The sequence below is a fragment of the Tinamus guttatus genome, unplaced genomic scaffold, assembly GCF_059628265.1.
Source record: "Tinamus guttatus ecotype Peru unplaced genomic scaffold, ASM5962826v1 Tinamus_guttatus_pri_ptg000260l, whole genome shotgun sequence".
NCBI lineage: Eukaryota > Metazoa > Chordata > Aves > Tinamiformes > Tinamidae > Tinamus > Tinamus guttatus.
Window position 1 is genome coordinate 6176733 of NW_028288794.1, and position 16544 is coordinate 6193276.

Consider the following 16544-nt stretch of genomic DNA (forward strand, 5'->3'; position numbering starts at 1 on the left):
TGGGAAGCAGCAGAGAGAGGGCACAGGGCAGAGAGAAGGGGTGGTGGAAGAGGCTGGGGCTGTGCAATCCTCACAGTCCTGCCAAGAAGGGCAGCGCTGGCTCTGGGCTCTCCTGGGGCACAAAGCTGCTCTGCTCGAGGCAGCGCTGTCCCCTCTGCTTTCCCCTGCACAGCCCCTGCTCCTGCCCATCTCCTGCTTCCACCACTGCCACTCAGGTGGCTCCACAGGCAGGAAATGGCTTCAGGCAAAAAGTAACCACCTGAGCCACAGTGAAAAAAATGTGGAAGGGAAGAGTGCTGAGAGGACACAGGACTTGCCTCAAGTCCCCTCAGATTCATGCATTAACTTGTTAGTGGCTTTAGAAAGCAGGGATGCATGGAGCAGTAGTGGAAGTTTACAATGGTTTAACTGTAATTCTCTTCACGTAACTTACTGTCTCTCCATTCAGTCCATATTTAAAGTTGTTGTGCAAATTTATATAAATTAATTTCTTTAAGCTAAAAACAAGTGTTGTAGAGTAACCCTAATTAGAAGCAGGTTAGTAAGTGATATCAGAAGCCTGAGGATTTTTTTTTTATATACATATTTTTTATTTTGGAACCAAAATTATGTATTCCTTTCATTTCTCTACTAACCAACTCAGCTATGTATATATGTATTTCCTCACTAACTGCTATCTTTAATTTTAAGACAGCTGCATCACTGATGATAAAGCACACAGATCAAACATGTTCACAATTTTGTGCCAAGCTTTCTTCCAGAAGAAAATTTACAAAAAAAGAATAAATAATGATTCACAAACCATGAATCTTTAAATACCTGAACAGTGCTTGCTCCTAACCATTACTGGAAATAAGAGTCCAATTACATTTTCAGCTCTCTCAGATATCTGACACTTTTCCTTCAAGAACCCAAATCCAGAAGGGTCGTATATGAGTGTCCCAAAGACAGCACTGCTTTTGGCATGGTGCTCTTTGTGGAGAACCTAGCACAGGGGCTCCCGATTTTCGACCAGGTCACACAAAAATAAGAACAAAATCACCAGACGGCTTTTCTCCACCATTAATCTCTCAGATTTTTGTCACCTGTACACAAATGTAAAAAAGATTCTGCACAGTTATCAGGTAAGATGCATTGATTGTCTCTTACAGACTCAGGACTATATTTGACTTTGCAGAACACCAATTTCCAGCATGCGCTATAGGACAAAGCTCTGAGAGATACAATATGAATAACCCTAAGAAATCTGATATCAGATCCCAGATTCAATTTTTCTGCCAAAGCTGAGAAAATAATTACAAGATTCAAAAAAATCATTTTGTGTTTTCAAATGTAAGTGCCAAATGTGATACTTGTATACGCTTGACTTGTCTGAAGATGTGAACTTTGAAAAGGACTATCTTTTCTTCTCAGTATAATTACCCACTCTTTCTGCCTTTCAACTGCAAAAGATAAATGGAGCATATGTGCATGTTTTATGGGTGGGGACAGAGTCACACAGAACACAGCCACGGAGCAAGAGTCATCAAATATGACTCTACAGTGTGTCTTATGAGAGTGTCCTTGCTAGCAGCACTGGCAGGAAATATAGCATGCTACCCTTTCCCACACAGCTGGATATAAAAGTGATTTCAATTCTGAATGAAATTTCCACAGTTTCTTCATTTTAGTTCTTTAGAAATTCCAGTGTGAAGAATTTGTTACTTTTCCATTATTCACTTTACTTATTTAAACAATGATGACAGTACACATCCACCTAGCCAAGAAGAGACAGAAAGGGAAACTGTCTCTTCATGCTGCTTCTCCCCTGCTAGCCCAAGCCCTTACTCAGCATCGCTACTCAGAAAAATGGAAACAGTGCAAGTTAGCTCCTCTCTTCAAATGAGAGGTGATATAAATATGTTAATCTTTTTATTTATCCACTGATAATTTCTAGGATTGTCATATCCAAGACGAATCAGTAAAAGCTCTCGTTAGAAAGCTCATTTGAAATGAACCCCTCATTGTGGTAAGTAGAGAAGGAACACACATGAATCCTGTGCCTTGCAAGGTTGTTAGGCAATGTCATCTTTCTGCCTCTACTATCTGTTTCTAACATCAGTGACAGTCTTGCTATGATTGCAAACAGCTTTATTTATCCTTAGGGTACATCCTTTTCCCTTCCAAATGCATGGAAAGGTTTACAACCAGAAATACTTGAAGTGGATCAAGAATTTGAAGAATAGAAATTCAGTTATTCTGACATGGACACTGGTATACGCACAGCAATCCAGACCAGAGATTCTGCTTTTCCTTTTTCCTCCACAATGATATTTCCCAAATAGTAGTAATCACACCTGTAGGTTTTTACCCCCATGACTACTCTGGCTAGTTCTGCTTTGGTCAGACTGTAGCTCAATCACATGGTTAGCTCCAGCAGAAGAAACTGCTTCCAGTAGAGACTGCCATTAGGGTCTCAGAATTCAGGATACACAGTGAAGTCACTGCTTACAGATACTTCACAAACCATCAGGCAGCTAAACTGGGTAACAGAAGATGAGATGGCACATGCTCGTTCTTTGAGACATCCCTATTCACACTGCTGTTTCAAGGCGAAGCGTACAGCTTCGTATCATCTGCATATGGCTGGATCTGGAGAGAGTCCTGTCTCAAAACTGTCCCTGGTGGTTCTCCAACAATTTTGCTTATGCAAAACCTGCTTATGTAACCTTCAGCCTTTTTAACAGTTTTGTTTACATTAAAAAGCTCTGGTGACATATAAAGGCCTGCACATTTTTCACGATGAAGTTCATTACTAACACATAAAAAACGTATTTACCACAGACTCCTACTCATCTCACACTTCTGTCTTTATCTCCCCTGCCATATGCCATCACGATGCGACTCTCTGCCAAGGACTATATCCACTGAATCTACACTAGCCAAATTGTTACAGACTCTGATAATGATTGAACCCTGAGCATTTCCACTCAGAGCAAAATGAAAAACTTGAGCAGATGTCTAAGCAAATTACTTTCATATATGTGAAATTGGTGCCAAATATCAGAGCAGCCCCTAGATGCAATTGGTGGAGTTAGGACTGCATGAAGACATTACTTACAAATATTTGCATACAGCGGCTGCTTTTATGCAGCTACTTTAAAACAGAAAAGGAAAGGGATAGCTTTTAACCCTATGCTAACATTGTATAGAAGACAAGAGAATTTGACACAGAGCCCAAGAGACGTTAAGAATTAATGGCCACATATCAGCAGATGGTCATACAAACCATCCACACAGAAAATCAATTCTGTTAAAACACAATTTTCATGTGAATGCAGAGAGATTACTACTTCCAAACAAACACCTTGTCATTGCATCTATAATCTTACCAGAGCACTGTTTGCTTCCCTGCTCTCTTTTGTTGTTCTTTTCTGCAGGCTCAGAATTTCATGAGCATGTGAAGCATTTCCCACAGCATTCTGCTAATGGTTTATCAATTCCACATGTGACAATCTACTGAATATGTTAAGAGATGCTTTCTCCTCAGGCATTGGGAATAGTAAGTAGAAATACAGCAAAATCAGAAGTGAAATTATTGTGTTTATTGCTAGGGTAGCTAATATGGTGAATGAACATGATTATTACTGGTGTCTTCCATGGGCTTTTCAAGGCAGCAGCTACTCAACTGTAATGTCATCTGCACAAACAGTATACTTTTAAGGGCCCAGAGCTATAGTTAAGTGCTTGAAAATTGAAATAAGTGAATATTCATTTGCCTGGTAACATTGAAAATGGCAACATTTGAGCATTAACACTTAGATTATGTCCTTTTCTGTCAACTAAAAGACTTTAGTATATATTTTGATTAAACAGAGTTGATAAAATAGCAAATTATGTTTACACAATCACATTATTCCAATTATTTAAATGTATCAAATCAGCAAGGCACCCAAGCCTTATTGAAAATTCAGTAAAGAACACTGATCTACATTTTATCACATCACATCACAAAGTAAACAGGGAAGATGACAGATAAAAAGGTGACTTTCAGAAATGCATTTCAGTCTGCCCTGAAGAAGTTTTACTGTGAAAAGTATCCTCAAAGAAATCACTAATGAGTTAAAGTCCTCTAGACTGGAAGTTTATTACATGAAAAATGCAAAGGGAACATTTTAAAGAGTAAGCTTTGCAAAGCTTCTCTCTCTGCATCTTTCTAATATTACTTTGTGCACTAGAGGGAGCTCCTGTAGCTGTTTATCAGAAAAGAGATCTAAACACAAAATAGTTAAGGTAATAAAAATAAAACAAAAAGATTTCGGAAAAAATATTCTTCAACAGTGAACAAGAATAACTATATGAATCTGCAAACTTTAATCTACCTCTGTGTTCAGTATACTTTCCTCAGTACAAAGGAGATGAAAAAGCCCTTTCCTTCTTCCAGGATGTATGTTTCTCCAAACAAACAGAATAGTTGTTATTGATCTCAGATTTCTACTCTTTCTATGGATCATTCCTATGATCTTTTAGGAAAAGAATCTTCTATTTGCAAAGAAATTTCACAGACACTTGTTGACAGCAGAAGAAAGTATTCAGCACCAAACTCCAAGCCAAGTGGACGTTCATGCCCTTGACAGGTCTCTCTGTTCTTACATCCATTTCTACCTTTTCAGCCAAAAAGCCATTTCAGCTCAGCTCTGAAATGCCCCCTTCTTTAAAACCACCTTCTATCCCATGTCTTCTGAGAAGCCTGGGGTAATTCTTCTTTACCTATTTCCTGCTGGGGCAACAGCAGAGGGATAAAAAAAAAAAAAAAAAAAAAAAGGGAGGGGGAGATGACTGTTTTTCTGCTGGTGTCTGGGTCTGTGATGACCAAATTGCTGCTTTAGCAGCTAGAAGTGACTTCAACAAAAGCCCTGCTGTTAAGCACTGGCATGGTAATGCTCCGGCAGCCCCAAAGCAAGTAGGCAGGGTGGGAATCCACATGCACAACACATGCAGCATCTCTGCATGAGCTAGCAGCTACACCGTAACAAACCTCCAGTGAGCCAACCTCAGCCAAGGCTTTTCAAGACTTCATCATACGGTTTATTTTTGTAGGAGGGTCACAAATGCACTTCTTGCTGCCACAGCAAGCCTCAGATGTTCCTGGTCCAAAGCTCAGGATTGCTGGAATATCACTGGGAAAAGTTATTAAATACGTGCTGTGTATTTTCCCACATCCTCAATGTCAGAGAGGTTTGATCTATTTCAATTTAAAAATCAGCCAGAAGTGTACTCTCAGCATGGCAAATTCAGCCTAAACAGTGAAAAACTGGGAAAATTGTAAAAACAGGATCTTATACTGGGATGTACCAAGCAACCCTGCTGCCAGCTCTGTTGGTAATATATGGAAACATAAGTGCTCTCTATTCTGTCTGCACACTGGAACCCGACCTCCCTGTGTTCTAAGTACTCTCCAGTACCTTTTCCAAAAATGTATTTGAAATTATTATTGATTTTGTCATCTTGGCTTTAGGGTTATATTCACCTAGCAGAACCAGTTATAGCCAGATCCATCTCATGAGAATTTTCAAAAGCTAGATGGGGAGAGGCTAGTGTGCAGATACTAAACTGATTAGAGAGAAGCTATGCTATTTTCCCTTATGCAAGGCAGTTTAAAATTGATTTTATTGTCATTTCTAAAAATATAACTGAGGACAGTAACATACTTTGTCTTAGTATTTTATGCTCAATTTAACTGTTATATTGCATTAAATGATATGCAATTATGTAAGCCCAAATGCAAATGAATTCTTGTTTGGTAAAAGAAAATATCTTTGCTGCCTTCTCCAAATAGAAATTTTTAATGGATTTTAATGAACTAGGAAAACCAAACATCCCCATATGGTGAGATTTTTCAAAGCAAACATTAGAAGAAAAATTTTAAGTTACTCATCAAAAGAGAATAGACGTGACAGGAAAAAAATTAAGCTATGAAGATGAAACTCAAATAATTAGCAAATATGGAAAAACATCTATTACAGTGCTTGCAAAAGACAGCGCTAACAAAAAATCACGCATTTCATATTAGAAGACTATAGTATACTAGACTTCATCTGAATCAAATTTATCTGGTGTCCCAATAAATGTTTAAAGACTTCCCTAGAAAATTACATGGTTGAAGAAATTATGTTATCTCCTTCTGTCTAAAAGCATAACATTTTCTTTCCACATAAACAATTTTGAGAAGCTTTCTCTGAAACTCAGGAAGTTCATCTCTATCTTTTTCTGTCCACTACACAGATGCCTGCAGGCCCTTCGGGGCTGTACTCACCCCCAGACCAGCGGGCGTGATTCTGGTAATATAAATAAAGGAATTTAAAGATGTCCTCCCTTTTCCCTGGATAAATGCTCCTGCACTGACCCAGTAGCTGTTCTGGCAAACATACATCACTAAAATACACAGCGGGGCTGTTTTCTGGTAACCTGTTATTTGGTATTCTGAATAGCTGGCAACACTTAGGGGAATTTGGCCCTGCAATCATAGCATCTCCATGATATGGAAAACTGACAGGAGGACGTGAAGATGTTGCATAAGCACCAGAAAATTTGCACAGTGTAAAATTCAGAACAAAAGTTGCATATATTAGACAAAATACTTCAGAGTTTCATCTTTGTTGCATATACCTTTCACTTAAAATAAATAGAAATAGAGCCATATGGTGAAAATGGAGAACTGGGATTCATGAACCATTTCTATGCTATGTAAGTTCCTCTGCCACATTTGTCATAGGACTTTGAGCTCCTTCCAGGATTAAACAGGGTGGCAAGCATCTGTCACATTTGCTCTCTGAGCTTTTCTCCAGATAAACATGCACAGAGTGTGGGAGGGCTGTTTATGTGCAGCTTGGAAAGGAAGTTGCTATGGTTCATGAAGGACCTTAGTCCCCTAAAGGTCACTGAATGCTTTGAGGCTGTCCCAGCCACATTCCGTCTCCTACACGGGTGAGCATTACTTTGTGCAAAGAGTTCTGCTGTGCTAGAAAAGCCCAGCTAGTGGCAGCCGTATTAATCACAAAGCTTTGCTCAGTTCCTATAAAACTGTGGACACATCAATATGTCAAAGAGGAATGTCCAGTGGCAGATGCTTTACACTGTCTATTAGCAGGACTCCTGCATTGCTAGGGCTTTCCTCCATGAGTTCACCAGCCATGAACTGATCTTGGGTGAACAGTAAGACATCTGACTGGCAAGAAGCCATCTGTATTCGCTAAGGAACAGGAAACCCATGCATGATCTCCATATCCTAGAGCACAAGCTCATGTCAGTCAACCCATTCACATAGCATCTCCACAGAAGAACTGGTCCTTGTGGGCTGTGTAAATACAGGGTCTCATGAGACCCGTGATACTGACCGAGAATCACGAACCATTATGGAAGGGATTCCTTTTCTCTAGGAGAGACTTAGATGTTTTTAGCTTGCTAGCAGGAAGCCCTTTATCTACCTCAGAAGACAAATATGTAGTTCTTTGTTTGGATTCTATGCCTTCTTGCATTTAGTTTCTATGTGCTAAAATGCCCGATCATTCAGCTTAAGCCCAAGTATAGAATCAAAATGTCCATGTCTTGGAGAAGCATTGAGCTAAACACTCATAAATGTTAGTGAAACGCTTACAGAATGGAAGATGCTATCTAAGAATTGCTTAGTACATGAAAATTATTTATTTTCATACAGGATAAGGCTGGGTCAGGAAGTGGTATAGCATCAGTGAATAAGACCCTACAGAAAGGAACTGCATACTATTACATCTGTACATTTAATAGAGGCTGAATGTGACAATTAAGAAAGGTCAGTACACTTGAGGAAGCAGGACAGACAGACAGGGAGAAACGGAAGTAGTTATTTTAGCATTAAGGAAATAGGCTAAAATATTCATTGTCTTTATCTGCTGTCAAGACATTTTTCCATTTAACAAAAAAAAATCCTTTAACCTTTTAAAGATATCACATAAAGCCATCCAATTAAACTCTTGTATTCACTAAGAAAGCAGCCAAGCAACTATACACAATTGTAACTCCCTTGCTCCTGACATAACAGGGATGAACATTCATAATAATGTTTTATGCTACTGCCTCCCACTATTATGATTATTTTAAACCCAGCAGAACATTATTCATGAGTTACTTCATGTGGGTCCTGATTTGGTAAGGGTAAATGCACAGAAATATTTCACAAAAGGGAATTGGGATGTAAAGCTGCTCTCAATACGGAAAAAAATTGACTCTGTGCAATAGGCTGGCATCAGTTAAGACTGCCCATACATCAGTTAATACTCAGTTAAATAAGCTTTAAGAATTCAATGATCTATTGACTACACTCTGTTCCTGTCACAGGAATACTTTTCTTTCTTGTTCTTAGCACCTGTTCTACTGGGATATGATAATCAGATTGTAACTCAAACTTCAGCAGAAGTTTCACATTATGCTGATCCGCCACCGTTTGCTTTCTTCAGTTTTAAGATATCAAGTCTAAAGTTAGCTTATAATTTTTTATATCTTACTCTTATGCAGGAACTATAATGCTTTGCTTTCTCACCAGGTTCTTCTCAGCTTGACACTGTACTTCTGCATTTTTAATTACCAAACCTAGTCTCCCTCCCCACCCCCCCACAAAGGACAAAACCAGGTATGATTTACCTTATTACAATTTTTAGAAAATTGGCAAAGAGCACTTGACATATTCTCTTTGTCTGGCATCCCTGAAAAAAGAACACAAAGTACATACCATACATTCTAAACTTACCAAAAGATATTACCAGTTATTAGCAATGGAATAAAGAATTGGACAGTTTTAATATTTTGATAGCATACACATTAATTTGATTTCTTTAACAGTAAAACATGTTTGACTATACTTACTCAGGCAAAATTTTCCTCTCATGGACATGAAAGACAAAAGCTAAGTTGTTTAATTGCAATAATCTGGCTTGTTAAACACAGTTCTCTCTCAATTTCATATTTGAAGTTTTGCACATTGGAGGGTGTTCTCTCTCTCTCTATTTAACACTATCTGTGTTTTAACCTTTGGCAGTCAAAGGCAGGATTGAATTTACCCTAACCAGCTATGCTGTTCTTTCACAAACAGAATATTGAACACTGAATATTGAATGTATTGGCCAAAGTCTGCAGACAGTGAGACTTTCTCAGCTGACATCTAAGCAGTCACCTAACAATGAAATAAATTCCTCAATTAACATTTAAATGGAAGAACTTTACATTACATTTAAATGATGAACTACCCAAGGCTTTCTTTGGATTCAGATAACTACAGGCATGTCTATATCATTATCTCATGGGTTCACATGGGGCATACCAAACTTAGGGGGCATACCCAAACTCACTTATACAACTAAGGTCAGACAGCAGCATGATTAGTACAAGCTATTTGCCCATACATTAACCCACAATCCCAAGCAAGTTTTGTAGATCACCCTACCTAAGAAAATCAGCTAGTCTGTTGCATTTATTCTACTCATGGTCTCATGGTTGCATTCTATGGAGTTCATGAAACTTCTATGTCCAGTTAAATGTTATATTACAAAATATCGTATATTTTTGTCAACAAATCTAGTCAATGAGGATTCGTATACTCTGTAAATAGCTGTATTCAGCTGGGAATACAGTTAAGCAAGTCCCAAATTATTTCCTACTATTGCAATCTTAATCCAGTTCTAATACTAGATTACACTCAAAATCAAAAATTCAAATACCCCCAGATGGGGGTCATTTTTCTTTTTTCTAACATCTAATTTATATTTTCTCATACTTACTGTCATTGTTGGAGCCTGTTTCCATAACACCATATGGAGGAGTGAGAAGTCCAGACATATACTGTCGATATTTCTGAAAGAGAGCGACGGCAAATTCAATCAGGTACGAGATGTACAAGTCATGCACTGGATGATGGGGTATTTACACCTGTATCTGCTGCCTTGTTCTTCACCACACACAAGCAACTAAGCACCCATCAGACACGTTTTTGCTCTTAATATTACAGGGCCTGTTTTCTTAATTGGAACATACTGACTTCATGTTATCAAAAGCTCTAGCAAAACTCCATGCAGTTCCCTAATCAACCTCCTGCAGGGTTCCGATGAATCAATATTTTACTTAGATGTATGATTTTCCATTAAGTCTCTTCTTAAAACTTGCTTGAAATTACTCAAGCAAACTCATATTTGCTAGCTACTTTATTTTAAGGAGTCAAGGCTGTTAAGAATTTATGGGAATCATGTACTACTACCTTTTCTACAAGATTTAAAACATATGGGATTTAGCGCTAAAACTAAATGTTGAATTTCAATAGACTAAACAAGCAAAAGTCCGTTTTTCAAAACTACAAAGTTACATAACACATGCATACCCAATAGTAGTTTTATACACACTAAAACTGTGTTATCTAAACTCTGTAGCTGCAGGAACAGTGTCCCTTGTACCACTGTAAACTACATAATTGTAGCTGATGTCGGTAACAGATGTCTGTCTTCAGTGAATGCCCACACGATCAGTGAGGTTCAAAGCTTACATAAATCTCAGTCTAGAAGTGTTAAACACACTACAAAACCATAAATAGCACAAAATAGTAACAAAAAATAGCACCAGGGAAAAATGTCCCTTTGTCAGATACAAAGTATCCAATGCATAAGTGAGACATTTCTGTTTTCAATAGCAGTTTTGTGCTCATGCTTAAGGAGAAACAACTGTATTTCCTTTTTGGAATTGGCATAGTTAAGCTTGTGCAATAAGGATGCTAATGTTTAATATAAATAAAATGTGCTGTATAGACCTTAGGCTGTGCTGAACACAAAGAAACTACTGGTTTAAAGTCAAGAAGGTTTTAGCTGCTGTGCATCCAGAATAACTAAAGCACAAAACATCCCTTATACAACAATCTGAATTTAAAAGTTTTATCATTTGCTCTACGGGGATGTCTTGATATATTTTCTTTAAAAATGTTGACTACTGGATTTTAACGGATGCTTGAATTATCCTTTCAGCATTTCCTTTCCTGGGAAATGGGTATTAAAATGTCATCAATTGTGGTACTAAAGAATGAACATCTTGTGTTCTAAATAATAACAAAAGCTACGAAGAGTACATTAATCTTAATAATCCAATCCTATTTTTAGACAAGCTATTACATGCTAAAGCTTAGTAATATATTATTTAAACCTCATCCATAATCCAGTTAAACTCATAGGAGCAAAATGTTTCTGTATACAAGAAATTATGTTATATCCCTCATGCTTCAGGCACACAAAATAAATGCTACTTAATTTGGGAAAAAATTCTCTTGTTTTATTTTCCAAGTTGTTCATATTTTGCATCCAGTCTGCAACTTCTGCTGAACTCAGCAAGAGGGAGAAAGTGAAAAATAATTATTTCCCTGTTCAATAAGTAAACCAAACATATAATGCAAGGGAAATAGTCATTTGGTCAACAAAACTAAACATAGGAAAATATGACAAAAGTCACTGAAATAACATTTTATTCAAACAATAGATAAGTGTTTTGTTCTAGCTTTAAAATAAAAGAAATACACAGGTTAAATGAATTTGGTCCTGAAATATGATTTAGAATTGAAAATTGAAATATTTCAATTAGAATATGCTAAAATGTAGAATATGCTAAAATGATAAAGGTATAATATTTCCCCAAAATAAATCATTAGTCCAAAAACATTTAATCCACTTTGATAAGGAACCTGCAAAATTACATGGGGGTCTAATTTAATAAAAATACATATAGAAGTCTTACACATACATTAAGCTACAAATGCATATAGGATTTTTACTGCAGTGAAACTCTGACATTAAGCGTCAGACATGCACGGATCCATGCTTCTGCTAAAACACAGCTCTTATCTCTGCTGTGTAGTTGCCCTGTACAACATAAGCCACAAGAAAAAAAAAAGATGTAGCTGCACACAACCAGGCAGTGATACAGAAAGGCACTGTACAGTATTGCCTATTGTAAGGTATATAAAAAGCTGACATTTTAGGATTCTTGGAATCCCATACATATCTTAGAAAATTACCATTTTTGAAGAACCTAATTTTCACTGATAGGCAGAGACCTGTTCTCCAGTCTTGCATACCTACTGCCACATTATATACTGTATTATTTCCATTCATACTCTGGTTGGCTTTAGGGATGCCTGACGATATTTTGTTTGTATGGGCCCATCCAGCCCTGCTTCATGCTCTGGCTGCCAACACCCACAAGGGACAAAAGCACAAGCTACCAGACACTAAACGCCGTCCATCTTCCCCATGGGAGCCCTGCAAGGCCATGGGACAGGTCCGTTAGGAGACTGGCACCGCCACCTTGGGAGCAGCACTGCCTAGGGAGCAGTCAGGCAGGCAGCATTCCCAGAAGAGGTGACTCCAGACTGGCCCCCGAGAGCTCTGCTGCTGGCACTCCTGCCGGCACCGCAGCAGGAATTAAGCCACCTTCTACATAGGGCTGTCTTGGAGGAACGCAGATACAACTGGCTCCGCACGGCCTCCTGTGAAGATAATACCTCTGCAGGGTGCAAGCTGACATAGGAGGTACAATTTACACCTAAAATTGTGCCAGCTCATCAGCCAAATTAAATGTCGAAGAACACTCATTTGTTGAGAAGCCAGATTAATGTTTTCTAGGAAAGTAAGCATGCAAAGAGAGACATAAAATACCTGCATAAAGATTTACAGTATCAAATGGAGTAATGAAGTTCTAAGCGTGACATCTCTCAAAGTTGAGATAATGAGGAAAACGCAATACTGAGTGTGAGACCTATCTTATTACCATAACATCTGCAAATCAAAAGAAAATGCAATAAGCAAAAATCGAACTGGCAGGTGGCATTTAAAATGCTCCTGAAGATTAATAGCCTAAATGTTTGCAAAAAGCTTTGAGACTGTATTCCTCTGGTGGTCTGAACTCTGCAAAGGCTCTCCTTATGAAAGGCAACAACGGTTATCAAATCATCTTAAGCTTGTTTATTGCTAGAAGTCTTCAAGATCTGTAAATCCAGATCCGTTTTACAGCTACACTTGGTGACCTATTCAGCGTGTCTTCAGATTTTTCCTCATTTACAAACTTTCTTGTGCAATAGCTTGAAGATCAAGCACTTTCTACATCTAATCTGAAACTTAACACTGGTAATAAAAAAAAAAAGTTTTTTTCTTCCAGTTACCAACCAAATCATATCCATGCAAGGTGAAAATGAACACAATCTCAGTCACTGCAACAGTCTGAGTCGCACAAGAGCGCTCGTGAGGAACAGCACAAGGGGGTGGCAGAATCACAGAAGGGTTGAGGTCGAAGGACTCTCCAAAGATCATCTAGTCCAACCCCCCTGCTCCAGCAGGGACGTCTAGAGCACGGGGCACAGGGTGGCATCCAGGCGGGTTTGGAAGATCTCCAGAGAAGGAGACTCTGTCACCCTCACAGTAAAGAAGTTCTTCCCTCAAGGAAGGAGGTGACACTTCCCTGACTGTGCACACACTGGGGACAAATGCTTATGCCAGGAATTTTAAAGCCACTCATTCCAGTGTGTTCAGAGTGTCCCTTCACACGCTGCTATTGGGACTGGGCTGGGGTAGCTGCCAATTAGTCCAGAGGCTTTCATGACTGCAGTGAATTTTCTTCCACTCCATGAACTCCATAAAATTAGGTAAAAATATATATATACATACAATAATCTTTAGAAGGGTGATTACTGCAATACTGATGCAAGCTATCTGTGAACCTTTAATATACTCTTCCAGGGCATGAGGTATAAAATACATCTTTTCAGTCAGTATTTGAGAACCATATATCCATATAAAGGCAAGGAAAGCAGCAGCAAAAGGTGACCTGCACAGTGCAAACACTCCAATAGGAGCCAGGTGGTATGAAGTAGTATATGGTCCTGTCCTGTGTTCCTTTCCACATGCACTGGGCAGCAGAAGCTCATCAGTCTAATGGGAAGGACTCAGACTGACAAAGGAACAACCTCCTGTGCAAACAGGTCCCCAGTCAGCAACAGCATCTGACTAATAGCTGCTCAATATGGACTCCGGCAGTGATGGCAGCAGCATTAAGGAGCCTTCTTAGCACTTCCCTGTGCTAAGACAAACCTACATATAGCAAGGTACTAAAAAGAGAAGGTTTTATTGACTGGAGAACCTAGAGAAGGTTTTATGGACTACAACAGATGCTTGGTTGAATACATGCTTGCTCTCCCCATCTTTCTCCCTCTGAATCTCCCCCGTAAAAAATTCAATATATACTGTCAGTATTGTCCACATGCACTTTTGCTACCTCCTGTTCAGCAAACTACCACTGGCAGGACAAAAGACTGTAAATAATATAAAATAGTACAAAATACCACTGAATCTCAGTTTGAGAAATCCCAGGCCAAACATCAAGGTGCCCTTTCCATATACGTCACAAACCCACGTATAACTATTTTATCAGCCATTGTATTTTGATGATTACCTGAGTTCTGAAATCCTCCTGTGCTATCAGTCCATGCTCCCGTAATGGGTTCTCCTGGGGGATATAAACTGCAGTTTGACAGCATGGGCCAGCTTTTCTATTTTCTTTGAACACTAAATAATTGATCACAGATGCTCTCAGTACAGCTCTGCTCTTTCTGCGAGTTGGCTGTGCCAGTCATACCATTTTGGCCATGAATAATGTCTCTTAGAGCTCAGCATGGTACGTTGTCTATTCTCCTTTCTCCAGGACAATGTTGGGAGGAGGAAAAGCATCTCAGAAGATCCATAGATCTCCTTTTTATCCTCAAATCAAGCAGAGATTGCTGTATCTATGTTTAGATCTTTGTGCTCAGATCAGAGGCTCCAAAGATCACTCTTCACTGTACCACCTGGCAAATGAGATAAAGCCATTTGCCTACTGCTTCTTAGTGTTTTCCAATTAAAAACAGACAAACTTGTAGAAGGCACTATCTTCTTACAGAATTTCACAAAAAAAAGTGAAATGAAGGGGAGAAAAATCAATCACAAAGTGTTTGCCATGGCCTAGAATTATGTGCTGAAACACACAGAAAACAAGTTTTTCTGATTTCAGATACTCCCTTGTCAGCATATTTATCAATTAGTAAGCATATTTGTCCTAAAAAATCTTAATCAGAAATTTCCATCCCTTTCAGGTCAATGCCACTTAACTGAACCATAGAAAGGACTTGTCCCATGGCTGTAGGACATTGGATAGTAAATCCAATGTCTATGGATTCTGTTCCATGCAGGACAGAATATTGAGAGGTGGTCTAATTTCAGTACAAAAAGGAATTTCATGCGAAAACTGCTTAAACACACAGATTTGCAGAATACATTTAAGTATCTTAAATATTATTAAAAACATTGTTGTTTCTTCCTTCTGAGATTCACACAGTACAAGTACATTCAAGTACAAGTAATGGAACAAAACTGAAGGACTTGAAAGGAAAGAATAAAGACAAATTGGAAAAAAAAAGTGAGCCAATAGAAAAATATGGGTTTTTTTTTTTACTGTGGAAAGATTAAATAAAAAGTGTGGCTTAAAATATTACCATGCAACTTGCAGAAAACAGACTGTTTTGTATATAGTAGCCTACTCAAGTCATTAAAATGAGACAGACAAGGCCCAAAATGGCAGAGCTGAATTACCATTTAGTCATATTTAGATAAAATAGACACAGGAAATGCTTGAAGTGAAATTGCTGAATCCTGGTCACAGAATTAGGACATTCAATACAATACTATACAAATTCACATCTTTTCCGTTTATTTATCTACTTACCATTTTCCAAATGTTCCTGCATGGCTCTAATTAACTGGGCTTTAGATGTTATTTTGGCTCTTTGTTTTGAAGGCATATATTTTTCTGCCACATTCCTGCTTAAATCAATTTATTGTGCTTGAAAAGCTCTGTGTACAGAATTTGCTTGATCGCAAACCCCTTGGGTTTCAGTTGAAAAGAAAAATGCACCCCATTCACTGAAATCATGCCAAATAGCAGACCTGGCTCCCAGATAGAGACCTGAAGATAGGACTGCATAGCAAAAATCAAATCCAAGGAAATTAGAGCGTGAGCAATGATTGAACAAATTACACAGATTATTCTGCTCTGTCTAATTTAAATATAGAAATGACATCATGCCCCTCTGGTTCTGTCTCCTGGAAGAATCCACTCTGGAAATGTACCTGGCTGGGGATTTGTAGCTGGTGGGCAGGGATCCTAAAGATTGTGTACACTTAAAGTAAAAAAAACAGAAATACATAAAAAAGGAACACAAGTTCCCTTAATTTATGTATTTTCTTTAACCATGCTTGTGTAACATATAATGTACTTATATGTTAAAAAAAAAAAAAGGTGTTAGTGACTCAACTCCATTTAATGAGAGGTTTAAGTTTTCAGAAGTGACTGAAAAAGATCATTATGCAAACTCATATGTATTTTCTTACAGTGATCTGTGTTGAATTTGTTCATTTTAAAATCAGACGATGTTGTCTCCCAGCACTAGTACTTCAAATTCAGCACAAGATCAGAAA

General features: G+C 38.3%; 1 protein-coding gene across 3 annotated transcripts in view; it reads right to left on the reverse strand.

The window, feature by feature from the left end:
- Positions 1 to 16544, reverse strand: part of RAPGEF4 (Rap guanine nucleotide exchange factor 4) — a 144992-nt gene that overhangs the window by 62665 nt on the left and 65783 nt on the right. For all 3 annotated transcript variants that reach the window (XM_088527036.1, XM_088527035.1, XM_088527034.1), the window contains 2 exons: positions 9792 to 9864; positions 8659 to 8720 (listed from right to left, as the gene is read on the reverse strand). In XM_088527036.1, the coding sequence (XP_088383162.1) occupies positions 8659 to 8720; positions 9792 to 9864 (135 nt within the window). The remainder of the gene's footprint in view (positions 1 to 8658; positions 8721 to 9791; positions 9865 to 16544) is intronic.